We start from the raw sequence: 13,530 nt of genomic DNA, 5'->3' as shown, positions 1-13,530 counted from the left end.
GAACAAATGTTCCGCATCGTCTACATAAGCAAAAGGTAGAATTTGATTGATAGATATGGAGGATTGATGGTAGGTGTCATCTACAGGTACTAAAATGAAAATAAAATCAAACACAACATCAGATAGCAAAGTTCATTTTTTAATAGATCATACATAATAACATACGTAGGAAGTTTACATTCTAAGTAAGTAGACAAAACTTATTACCTAAAATACTTTCAAAATTTTATAATAAAAAATAAATTCATTATTACCTTGATCGGTGTTTCAAAATGGCAAGTATACATTAGACGAAAGTATCAGGCACTCTGTTTATTTTAAAATAACATAATAATCTAAGAAAAACATACGATTCCTTATAAAAAGAAAACACTATAATAACTAGGGTCTTTTGTAAATAACTACGTGTAGAAAGGTATTATCGATTATTTTCTGGGATACAAAATTGTTAGGCATAATATAGTGCCTGCTTAAACTAATTACTATGTAGTAAGTGAACTATATTATAAAGGCACACACAGTATTTAACCTCTAAAATATAAAGGAATACTATATCTCCCCAGGAGACTTTTTAAAGCAAGGAAATAAATAACATACGAATGAGTACGTACTACATGTTAATATGATTACAATTTCTAGAAAAAAAATCACCACTTCACACTCACTTTTGCTAATTAAAGAAGAAGGTACGTTATCAGGGATAACTATTTTATTTAACTACAGTCAAAAAATATGTATATAATGTATTAAGTTACGTTCACTAGTTTAAGATAGTTGAAATAAATATAATATACTACATAAAATAAAGGCATAAAAGTAAATTAGTTTAAAAACGTACGAATTTTCACATTTTATATAAATTGTATAATTATTATCTACATAAAAGTATGTAAGTGTACATAAATAACTAAAAATACCTCAATATATGAATAAATTACGCAATCAATTATACATTTTATAAATAGTATTATAAAAAAAACGTATACCTAAGCATGTAGGTATGCAGGTATCGTTCAAAAAAGGATTAATTATATTTCTAACGCCTAAGTAACACCGAAAAGCTTTTAAAAGAATATTTTAGTGGGCAATGATGATCTTCACTCCTGGATCGGGTTCACCAGCGACGTCCTTAGCCAGAGGTGCGTTGCCACAAATACGGAAGTTCTCAGTGTACGGTATTACACCGACCAAGAAGCCAGATATTATGACCCACAAGCCTGCTACGTAGAATGCCGCATCCCAGTGGCCTGTGACGTCTCTCAAGGCACCTGCAATGAGAAACAAAAATGGTGTTGTATTAAATTCTATTAAACACAAAGCTTATACATAAGATACTTGAGGAGAATAATTGAAGTAAACATCCTGTATGTTTAAAGGAAGCATTCAATGGAGTAATGTTAAGTGTTTCGATTGTTATCTGTCAATCAAACTGGGTTAATATTTCAAGTAGGTAAGTACTTAATCCCTGTACATGGATGAAAAGTAAGTGCCTTTGATCAAGTGTTCAATCGATGATGTGTACAGCATATTGCAACCAATCAACCAAAATAATTCCGGAATTCGTATTCCAGCTTTGTAAACATGCAGTTTAATCAATGTTTTGTTAATAGTTTCTATTCAAAGCTCGCTTTACGGCTAGGTACTTGCCTAGTTCAGTTATTACCAATAGCAAAAACAGTTCAAAGAGGGCAATGACCATTGCATTTTCAGGATATGTTCCTAACAGCTACTGGAACACGATGTTTCTTTCATGCATTATTTCAGCAGAAAGGAAAACATTGATGAAGGAGACATTGACATGAAAAGAGCTATGGTTTATACAAACAACCTTTGTTTTCATAAACACTACAGATTATGGCTAAGTTTACGACTGCTCACACTACATTTTACGATTGTAGGTACCGCAACTGATGCGATAAAAACTACATTATTTATTCTCCCTTAGAAACTTATTGAAACTCTTTACATGCTCACGACACAGTAATTATTAGTAAACATAATATGCCATGATTATTTTGTACCACAATATTCAGTGGAATTAGACACGAACGGAACAGTTGTTGATAAATTCAAACCATTTCTGCGAGCCAACTGCGGTAACTGAACACTGATGTTTGAAAAACAATGAGCCGGTCAATGCATCGATTTGTTACTACGTGAACACCGTTATTGCGAATACATAAACGATATTATGCATGTGTCATGATTTAGGCATCTTTGAACTCTACGCAATATCTTCTTTTTCTTACAAGATATATTATATGAATGTTATACAAGCTGTTGATTTGCATTTGTGCCATAGTTCAGGAGGAGGACATACAATACGTATATAATCGATTGGAATTACAGTAGATGGGAAATAACTAATATGCACTGCTTTTTTTGTCATTGTAATGTCGTGCTATTTCAGAAGTAATCCAATTTTATGAATGAAATTTATGAGTGATCGTTGCGTATGCTTTGTGTTTGCGTTTGTGTGAGGGCGCAGCACGGTTTTAAGGTCATTAACACACGCGCCAAGTTTAAATAAGGCTAGATGACATTTGCAGAATTCGGAAAAAAAATTAAAGAAAAAAAATTACGTACCAATTTTTTTATTGATTTGGGTCGAGAATCATTAGCATAATTACCTCCTTGAATATGGCACGGATGCAAATCAACAGCTTGTATAGTGTTAAATGATGAATTTAATACAGCTACTTACCAGCCATAGGCGGTCCAATAAGATGTCCAATGCCCTGACTCAGTAGCACCAATCCGTAAGCCATTGTGAATCTTTCCAAAGCAATCAATTCCACTAAAATACTCGGCGTGTAAGAATAGGAGCTTGAAAACATGAGTCCAAACATAACAGCATTTAGTGCTAATATGTAGAAACTGTACGGGGCTTCAGGGTCCATCACACGAATTAACACAGGGAACAGGATAATCGTTACGCCACATAATATAAGGCAGATTGCGTAAGTTTTCGTAACATTCACCCATGGAAGATCTCCCATCCACCCCAGGCCAACCTGAAAAACAAATGAAGATTTTTAGATCATCATAATAAACAATACAATTTCGTAGCTTTAAATGTGAATACTTACAATACCAATAATAGTAGCAACACCAAACACACTCAGCATCCAAGAGCCATGAACTTCGGAGTATCCACTCATCAGCATAAAGTTGGAGATATAGAAGTAAGGCACGATGAACCAGATGAACAGCACGAGGGTCGATAGGTTCATCATCAGGAAATGGAACTCGGTGAACATGTTGAAATCGAATGTTTTGTTGATCGTATCCAGTAAGCGTTTGCCCCAGGTCTGAAAATATTAAAATATACGTTAACTTTATCATAAAATAACTGCTAATTTTCCTAAAGTTTCATATAAAACTTAATGCAAAGAAAGCCATGAAAAAAGATATGAAAAATTACCTTTTCTTCCTCCACGGACCACATCGAATTCCTGTAAATATCAGGGCACGAAGAAGCTCGCAGTTTGTATTTAGCAATGTTCATCATAGCACCACGATGCATAATAGAATTACGATGCACCCTGATGCCTCTCAAGTAGTGATGATCAGTCACAAATTGCTTCGTCCACCAGTCCTGACGTGGTTGGATCACAGCTGGCTTGTTCTCAGGTATCGGCTGCAATAACTTCTCCCTAACTTGATCTAATTTCGTCTCAAATTCCTTTTTCTTCTCTTTTTTGTTGAGTTTCAATTTCATTGACATCTTAATCGGTTTTGTTTTCGAATTCTCTGCTGCCGGTTCTACGTTCAATTTCTGTTCTGAAGAGCTCCTCAATGCGAGTAACGATGGGTAATTTTGCAATATGATGTTGTAGAGCTTCTTATTGGTTGTCAGTTGGTCTAATACTTCTGCAGGCACCTGAAATGTATAAATAAAGTTGATTACCTTGTCGTGATAAAACAATTACAGTAGAAAGAATGATTTACTAAATAATTATATTACCTTTTCACTTTGTCTCAAGAACGTCGGCAGATTGATGACTGAACTAACTTTATGATATTGTGACATATCAGCATTTCTCTTAGTTGCTGCTTCCAAGTCTTCAGCTTCGGCAATAGAAGCCACTAATGTTGTGAGTATATATTCAGGCGTTTCACCACTCTTCATCAACGTCTTCAATTCTTCAGCTCCGGGATACACAGATTCTCCACCTCCAGATTTTGCTGAGATAGACATAGAACTAGATGCTCTCTTCGACTTATTCAATTTCCTCTGTTTCTTCTGCTCTAATATTAACCATTCGGGATCTCTCATGACAGCACCACACACACACACATTAAGTACAGTACCAGCTAACAGTAATAACGTTCCTCTCCAACCAAACTCTTCCAGTAAATAAGTCGTAAGTGGGGAGTAAATGAATGTTCCAAAACCAACTCCACATGATCCTAATCCAACGGCTAAGTTACGACGTTTCTCAAACCAGTAAGCGATGGACACTACAGCAGTTACGTACAGCAAGCCCGTACCAAGGCCAGCCATGATACCGTAAGTTACATACAATACTTCAACAGAATTACTATACGAAGCAGCTACGAATCCTATCGTTGAAGCTACACCACCCACAATTGTCATACTTCTGCATCCATATCGATCTACCAAAGCACTCATAATAGGTCCAGCTATCAACGGTACAGAGATAAACAGACTTCCAATCAAAGAAGTTTTGGCTTCACTGGTTTCAAAAAAGATGACGAACTTGTCGTGCATTAAGCCATAAGAAAAGGCCAATCCATCAGCTACAGTGGCGATGAGGAAGGATGCGGCTACGACTACCCATCCCCAACCACCGTCAGGTATCTGAGGCACTGGATCTTGTGGTGGCTTGCTGGAACAAATACTGTCATTGTCCCCAAGACCAAAGAACTTAACACCTTCATTAGTTGAAACAGCATCATCATCACTCTTCGAATCTTTATGATAACCTACAGAAAGATGGTTATCCTTAGCATTATCCGTTTTTATAGAATTTACAGTATCTAAATCATCTTTCGGCTTTCCCACATCTCTCACTTCATTTTTATCATCATTCACTCCATCTATATACTTGAAATCATTAGTCCTCTGAAGGAGTGGAGACGTAGTCTTCTCCTCTTCAGACGGTACTTTATGTTCATACTTGCTAGAAGGATCTTTCCCTGGAATTCCATTTGCATGCGCTCTTTGTGATTCCATTAGTCTTTTAGACGATCTCTTCTTAAGTACGGTGCTAAGTACGTACTCTGTTTTCGATAAATCAGTCCTCTAACGGACGTCGTGAACACTACCAGAATTGGATTAACAATCCAATTAGAGAAATCTTCTACGTCGAAGAAATCGTTAGTTCTCTTGACCAATGTCTTAATCTTGGGTCTCTAGCCGAATAGCGGCAAAGTCTCTTCGAGATACAAAGTGTTAGGGCGCAAGGGTTGTAGCTTGTCGAGTACATCAAGGACCGGCTAGTCCTCGATTTCACACTTTTGAAAAATTCACTTTCTATATTGTCACACGTTCGTCCCGTGAACGTCGTGTACCTTCTTGACATTAATTAAAGTTTTGAAACTTGAAATATTTGCAACATTTCAAATTCGTCAGCGACAGGGTTGAAACTGCAACAAAAGAAAAAAAAACGTTAATTTGTGAATTATCAGCATGAGAGGAAATTATTGTTCAGAATATGGCAATTAACAGGAGATACTTTTTTAACGATGGTTACATTGGATGACACTATGATAAAAAACTAACTGGCAACTTTTACATGAATGGGGATATTGTCGCCAAAAATTCCAGGTCAGGCAAGTACCAATGCAGCTTTTCTAAGTTTGTATGTACTTTCTAAGTATATCTTAGACACTAATGACTGTGTTTCGGATGGCACGTTAAACTGTAGGTCCCGGCTGTCATTGAACATCCTTGACAGTCGTTACGGGTAGTCAGAAGCCAGTAAGTCTGACACCAGTCTAACCAAGGGGTATTGGGTTGCCCGGGTAACTAGATTGAGGAGGTCAGATAGGCAGTCGCTTCTTGTAAAGCACTGGTACTCAGCTGAATCCGATTAGACTGGAAGCCGACCCCAAAATAGTTGGGAATAAGGCTCGGAGGATGATGGATATTGTCGCCAAAAACACAAACGCTTGAATATGATTCTTTTTGATATTCATAAAATTGTAAATAAACAAAATTTTGCCAACAGCACTTCTGCATAATAAATAACCATTAGATATTAAAATGTAAATTATTCCCAGAATCTGTGCTAAAAAAGCATTTTGTCACACGAATAAAACTCATTATGTGGACGCACCCACATTACACATTAACCTTAAAAGAAGATTTATTATAATGTTATAAAATGTCTGGCTTCGTGTGTATCTAAGTAATGATGCCTACTGCTTAAAATTACAATAAGTACCTAACTATAGATCTACAATGAGGTGAAGGTCACATGAATATTGAGTAGGTACCTTCCTAGGTACTTTTTAACCCAAAAAGGAGGAGTTTGTCCTACAAAAAATCGCTCCGATTATCTGGCCTACAAAAAGTCTTAGCATAAAATGCAAAGATTCGTCAATTGATGTTTACATGACGTGTAAGGACAGAAGGCCTAAGTAAACTCACATGTAAAGGGATACCTATGACAAATTGGTAGGAGTATGTCACAAAGCAATTTCTTCATTACTTTAACCTATTTAGCAAATGGTGCCATTAGCCCAAAGACTATCATAGAATTTAGGCGAATGGCGGCACGACGAAACGAGCCTAGTTGAAGATACCATATGGAATTGATACTTTTAATTTATAGCATAGCTGAGTAGTTATTGGTAAGAGAGTATTCCCAAAAATGCTTATTGATAATAATGGTTATTTGTAAAGTGACAGCTGATTTTTTTTTGTAGATCCAGCTAATCTTATTTAGGTAGGTAACAATTCTGGTGGTCTACGTATTTTCTTATGTCGTGTCGTATAATATTATCGTAGTGTTGAAGTGGGCTTGCAGTTGCATACAGACAGTGAACCTCTTCCTTTTATAGAAAAAGTGTAAAATTAGATGTCATTTCCAGAACAAATTCTCAACTCCATCATTGAATGTCACCAAGCCAGACAGACAAACGTTATCAACTGAGTCACGCGTCACCAATGTTTGCAGTTCATACAACTATCATTATCATGCCAGATAACGATAGCTCCCTGTGTACTTAACATTCAGGCAAAATTTCACCAACAACATAAACGACCGTTTCCTTAAAACAACTCTTCACTTTGAAAATTATACAGTGACGTTAAGCTGTAGGTAGGTCCCGGCTGTCATTTAACATCTTTGACAGTCGCTACGGGTAGTAAAGTAGTAATAAGCCAGTAAGTCTGACACCAGTCTTACCAAGGGGTATTGGTTTGCCCGGGTAACTGGGTTGAAGAGGCCAGATATGCAGTCGCTCTTTGTAAAACACTGGTAGCTAACATCTGGTTGGACTCCTTCCCTGGACTTGAAGCCGGTCCTAACTTAGTTTGGAAAAGGCTCAGGAGACTATCAGTTGTTTGAAAACTGTCGTTTATGTTGTCGGTGCACTTCGGCGTAAGTAGTTCTGTAGTGTTGCTGTTTGCCTTCATCATGTCGATAATGTTATATCTGCTTTAGACAGCTGTTTTAGTTGTTAGGCTGTAAAACATTTAAACATGGGATTTTCTAAGACAATTGCGCCAGTATTTCCTCATAACAAGGTAGATATTGAGTTCCTTTAACGGTTAAGTCTACAACAACGATCTGAACTAAAATTGCGGATAGAATCATATTATCAGTATCACAGAACCAGGGCTACATAATCTGTAGTAGGTAACAGACTCTTGCCACTTGAACACTTGGAACATAAGTATGGAGTGTACTACAAAACGAACATACCAAATCAAATGAACCAAAAGGCCCATGTTATTATAGTTCGGCCATTCAGAGAATGCGTTCCTGACACGTCGCGATTGAACTGACGACGTAACTTTGCAATGGCGTTGCAGTTACGATAAAAATATTTTTGCTGGTTGTTTACCGTTTTAACAATTGAGGAGCATTAAAACAACATTATTATATCAATAATCAATGAATGTAGTTACGTCGTCAGTTCAATCGCGACGTGTCAGGAACGCATTCTCTGAATGGCCGAACTATAGTAAAAACCTCACTATAAATGGCGAACGAGGACTATACTCTGGATCACGCGACCCTTCCCTTGAGGACGTGTGCTAATTAGGCCAGTTGACCAGATTGATGGATCGCCCTTGAGGCGAAACCGTTGAATGGATACGTTATGGGGAACTGTCACGAAATTGACGCGTTAGCTATACCTACGTCTATTCATGTCGGTTTCCTGTCTGTTAATTATTTACTCTTCTCACTGCATTTTTTGGCAAAAAACAACATTTTGCTAAAAAAAGACTAGACCCTCATGGCTCACTTTATGAATCTGACAATGCTGGCATAGTAGTAATCTTGCTTCAATGCGGATTTCAAGAGATTCATCCTCTATAGAGATTCATTGATAATAATCTTCACAATACTTAGGACCGGATATCATCAGAATTGAACGATTAAAATCAACCAATTTGGAACTTTGAAAGAACGTAATCTGCACATTTAGCGTATAATATGGCCGATCAATGATTGTTACGCGAATATGTTAAAGGAATTGTAATTTCAAAAAAACTTCTAAGTATTATTATGTAAACTGTGCGTATCCTGTACACGGCCGAACTAATTTGTTCAGTCAGTTCGTTTCAAAAATTACATAGGTAAATGTATGTCAGACTGTTGGGTTTCCAGATACGTGTCCTAATTCCTCTTAATTGCTTTATAGGTAACTCATTTGATTGCCTACGTGTCATTGCTTCTTCTCATCACTGCTTTCTGTTTAGACTGTACTGAACCTATGTACTCATGTAAGTATCTTATATGCTTTACGATAAAACGCCTGCACATAAATTTATTCCCAGGTCAGAGTTGATACAACATACAAGAGTACAGCATGTACAATGTTCAATAACAATAATTCATTAACAGATATACCAGTCAATATATTTCCAGTGCCTACAATAGGCATGATGACAAATTTTTAAATTCCTTAGTATGATGTAGCTATACGTCTATTTTATATGAAAAATTATTAATTTTAAGAAAATGCGAAGTTTTTTTTATCAAATAATTGCATTTTTCTCTGTCCACTTTGAATCCAGCGCGAAAACGCTTGTCAGTGTCATGTCGTCACTTGTGACGTCACGACTGAAATTACAAGACGCAAGTAAACAACGCTCGTGCAATAATTAAGTTTTTTGTGTTATTAAATATGAATTCGAAAGGGCATAGGTGTTGTGGGGTCCCCCAGTGTAAGAACACATCCAAAACAACTCCTGATAAGTTATTTGTGTACGTTCCTCACAATAAAAAAATACGAAACAAGTGGCTTAAACTTGCAAAGCGAGATTCAAAAGCAATATTGCCCAGGGTACAACTTTATTTTTGTGAAGATCACTTTGATGTAAGTTATTACATAGTTCTCTAGATTCTAGCATAGTTTATAATGTAAATAACTATTTCGAGGTTAGGTTTCATCTCTCATTGTTTTTTAATTAAACTAGTATACTTACATGGAAGTTTTAACATTTCTAAATTCAGCTGAACAAAAATCTTTATTTGATGCCAAAAACTTTCCCAGCATTATGATATCAATTCTAGGCAAATTAGCGCTGTTTGCCTTGATAAATCCGGGCTCCATAACTCGTGTTATAAACAATTAATTAATTAAAAACAAAGATCGCAGTGGAAGTTCACAATAACGAAATGTGACGTTCTCGCGCTTTCGCGCGAGTTGTTTTCAGAGATGACGTCACGAGCTCTGATTGGTGTTCAAGATATCATGGCGGATTGCCTTATTTCGTAATTTTATTTTATAAAAATACATATTAATCACATTATTAATAAAGAAAACAATGCGCGTTTTATATTCCAAGCTTCAAGTTTAATTTAATAAATATATTATTTTAATGATTTTTGATTACTGTCATCATGCCTATTGTAACGCATGTATGTTTGTATTCATTAAAAAGTAAACTATGTAACTAAGGATGAATAAAAAAGCATTTTTATTTTACTATGTCGTTGATATTTTATCATTAGGTACGTTTAACAACGTTTTTATTTAATTAACAATCATTACAGAATTAAATAATAACTACCTAGGTACAAGACTTATTAGTTTACAAGTACCTATGTAACATGAAATAAATAAGTACAAGTTTTCTTCATTTCGTAAGTAAATATAATTAATTCTTGCACAAGAAGTCAAAAAACGAATACCTAGCTATGTACCTAATTTCAATAAATCTAGATTCAGTTTTACTACCTTTCTCAGGCTTGAATAAACTTTATCAAACAATATCATGTAACAAAACCTCTTTTCTATTAAAAATATTTTGCGTACATAAAGGCCCATTTTTCACTTATTAATTTTAATTACCTATGAAAGCAGAAAGTGTAATAAACGACCGTTGACAGTCGGCCTCGAGGGGTCAAGGTGAATCGATTCATTAGTGACAAGATTCGACCTTGATTTCGCGATTCCCAAAATAAACTGGTATTCCGTATCTATCTACTTAATCTAATTAAGAACCTATACAAATACGATGGTTTTTTCCAACAATAAAGGTGATACATATAATTTTTTCTAAGACCTTTAGTCCTTTCAAATTAGAGCTACTTTTTAGGAGAACATGGAGGAAAAATAAGCAAAATTTGTTGCCACGACAACACCGCAAGGTAGGTAAATAGGCATAAGTAAGACGTTTTGAAGTATCTTCAATTGTTTTCCATTAATCGATTTCACGAGAAATGAAATCGTCAATGTAATCAATCGTTTGAATTCTTCGAACTGCGCGGACGCACGTCATTCAATCATTGCTCCTTATGGAAAAGCTTGCCAATTAAATGCAGTTGCACCATCAATGGTATCGAATAAACAATTCTAGTGAATAGAAACCTTTAGGTGTAGCTGTTTAACTTAGGATATACTATACTATGTTTATGAGGTTGAAAAAAACCTTCCGTCAGTTGCACAAAGCTCCATTCCATTAAGTTAAAGCTTCTTTAAATCTATTGCTGAGTCTTTCTTTGTCAACAAGATAAAAAGTCAGCAATAGATTTTATAACTTTAATGGAGCTTTGTGCAACTGATGGTTAGCCTGGCAACATTTAAGAAATGTTGTGTATTTAAAATACAGCGAAATAATAATGAGTAATTGGTAGATATTATTCTTAGTTCTGCTTCTAACACAAAACTTTTCCACTGTATAATAATAAAATTCATAACAAGCTCACGGGCAAATAAACCATTGGCGCACCTAAATATTTTTCAACAAAACTTTTTTTACCAGCCATATCTATATCTATCAATCTCGTAAAAACTACAATATACAAATGTGTTTTAAAAACAGAACAACATCCGATCATTTTTTTTTTTAATAACGTAAGATCAGATAAAAAAAGTGAGTAATTGGCTGCGTTCCAGAATAAAGAAAAAATGTCTTGCGCTCGAGGACAACAGCTCATATTCTTTCAATGATTATAATCTTATTGTTGATAAATGTTCTATATGCGGCCTTTTTTTCAATGGCACTTTTAAAATCATAAAGTATTCGAATATAATTAAAATGCATTCTGTTTTAATGGCGATTTGAATATTGCGTAAAAATATTACAACTACTGATGTATAGATATTTATATACAGTAGCTAAAGTTTCTTCAATTACTATATATATCTTCCCTACACAGACATTTTATTGAAACATATATCCTTCACTAGGCCGTCCATATATCTCTGTTTAGTACCCACGATACACCAACATGCAGCCAGCGTGCAAACCGTCTCGTCTGTCTGTCGCCGTGCAGTTTCCCATGGGAAGTGAACCGGGTTTATCCCCGATCACTGATACATATCTCACTCAGGACATTTGCATGAAGACAGACTGGCTTTTAACTCTAGGAATTGATAGACTGGATACATATTTATGGGGCCGTTCAACTTTATTTTCATGTTATAAATACTTAGGTAAATAAATGTGTCTATGGTCTCTTTATTTTTCTTAATAAACCGGCTAATCTTAAAGTCCAATTATTTACTTAATCTAAGACTGTGCAAATGTACAAGCACTTACACAATTAGTGTGAATGTTAAGTTTTACTTATGGCTTAACGCTCAAGTAGTAATCTTTCATAATATGGCCATCTTTCATACTTTATAGTAATGGAGACGATAAAATCTTATGTGATGAGCGAATTTTTATTTATTTTTACTAAGCTTTTTTTATTTTTGCAACAAAAAAAAACATAATATAAGTTCTATTTGTTTGTTTTAGTATAATTATTTGTAGTAACAAGGTACAAGTCTGCCTTCAACATTATGGTAATCGATGAGATCGTTAAGGTGGCAACACTGACGTCACAGAAGGACAATAGGGTGACTGCATCACTCGATATAGGATCCAGTACCTTGTACTTAAGCACCTTGCAGAAACGTGATAAATATACAAAAGTACCTGACAGACATACATACATAACAGATGCATCATGAAGTCATTGAAAAGAAAAACATTTTATGCGGAAAAAAATTGAGAATAGTGAAGTGAAAAGAGGCACAAACTGTGTATCCGAAAATCCGCAGATAAAACAAAAAAAAAAAAAAAACAATTCAAAAATCGTACCCCAAAAAAGGACAACATTCTAAATTCAAGTATGACGATAGTATCACTTTTTATGCGCCTTCAGAAACCCTTTGGACGTTCTGGAATATTCCACGCAAACATTCCTATAGAGTTGACTGTTTTGTTTTGTTGAACTTTTACTTTGTTCTAGTTGTGGATATAAACCACAGCTGTGTTGGTAGTTTACCTTAACCTTACCCAATATGACATAGTTATCGGTTTGCAGGTAACAGATGTTTGTTTGGACTTGAAATCTGCTAGAAGAGGTCAATGTTGCGTATTTACAGAGTGTACATAGCCAAAACGCATCCATAGGAAACTGCTCGCTGATATTTTGTAATGCTGTTTTTTAATTTGTGATTTCAAAGTATACACGAATTTTGCGTACTGCTCGCGTATAATTCGTAGCTTAGACGTACACATGCATCATTCCAATTTATACACGGTCAAATTTAACTATACAAAATTTATATTAGGTAAAGCATTAAATAAAAATGACTTTGAATCTGAGTTTGTTTATTAAAAATGCTAATTAAACAAAAATGTATGTTGCCTTCTAAATTATTAAGTCAGCCACAATTAACGAGCATCTAAATAATACTATCTTAGCCACTATAGTTATCTTCTAAATAAACCACTCTAAATACAACTCAGCATGATGGTTATTTTTTAGCATCTTTTGTAGCAGGCATTCTGACAGTAAACTTCTAAAATACTATTAAATGACATCATAAAATATATTTAATTAGCTTCTAATTTTTTAACTCAGTACGTTTAAAATGTAAGCAAGC

At 35.1% G+C, this 13,530-nt stretch overlaps 1 protein-coding gene across 1 annotated transcript in view; it reads right to left on the bottom strand.

Moving 5' to 3' along the window:
• Positions 1–118: 118 nt before the first annotated feature.
• The window catches only part of LOC124633014 (monocarboxylate transporter 14-like), a 40,426-nt gene continuing 27,014 nt past the window's right edge, over positions 119–13,530 (bottom strand). The window contains exons 3-7 of the mRNA XM_047168096.1: positions 3,968–5,613; positions 3,425–3,883; positions 3,090–3,311; positions 2,705–3,014; positions 119–1,268 (exon numbers count right to left, since the gene is read on the bottom strand). Of these exons, the coding sequence (XP_047024052.1) occupies positions 1,078–1,268; positions 2,705–3,014; positions 3,090–3,311; positions 3,425–3,883; positions 3,968–5,200 (2,415 nt within the window). The 5' untranslated portion in view covers positions 5,201–5,613 and the 3' untranslated portion in view covers positions 119–1,077. The remainder of the gene's footprint in view (positions 1,269–2,704; positions 3,015–3,089; positions 3,312–3,424; positions 3,884–3,967; positions 5,614–13,530) is intronic.

This window comes from Helicoverpa zea, chromosome 9, assembly GCF_022581195.2.
Source record: "Helicoverpa zea isolate HzStark_Cry1AcR chromosome 9, ilHelZeax1.1, whole genome shotgun sequence".
In the NCBI taxonomy this organism is placed as follows: Eukaryota; Metazoa; Arthropoda; class Insecta; order Lepidoptera; family Noctuidae; genus Helicoverpa; species Helicoverpa zea.
Note: the sequence above shows the minus strand (reverse complement) of the source record. Positions and strands in the feature narration are given on the sequence as shown.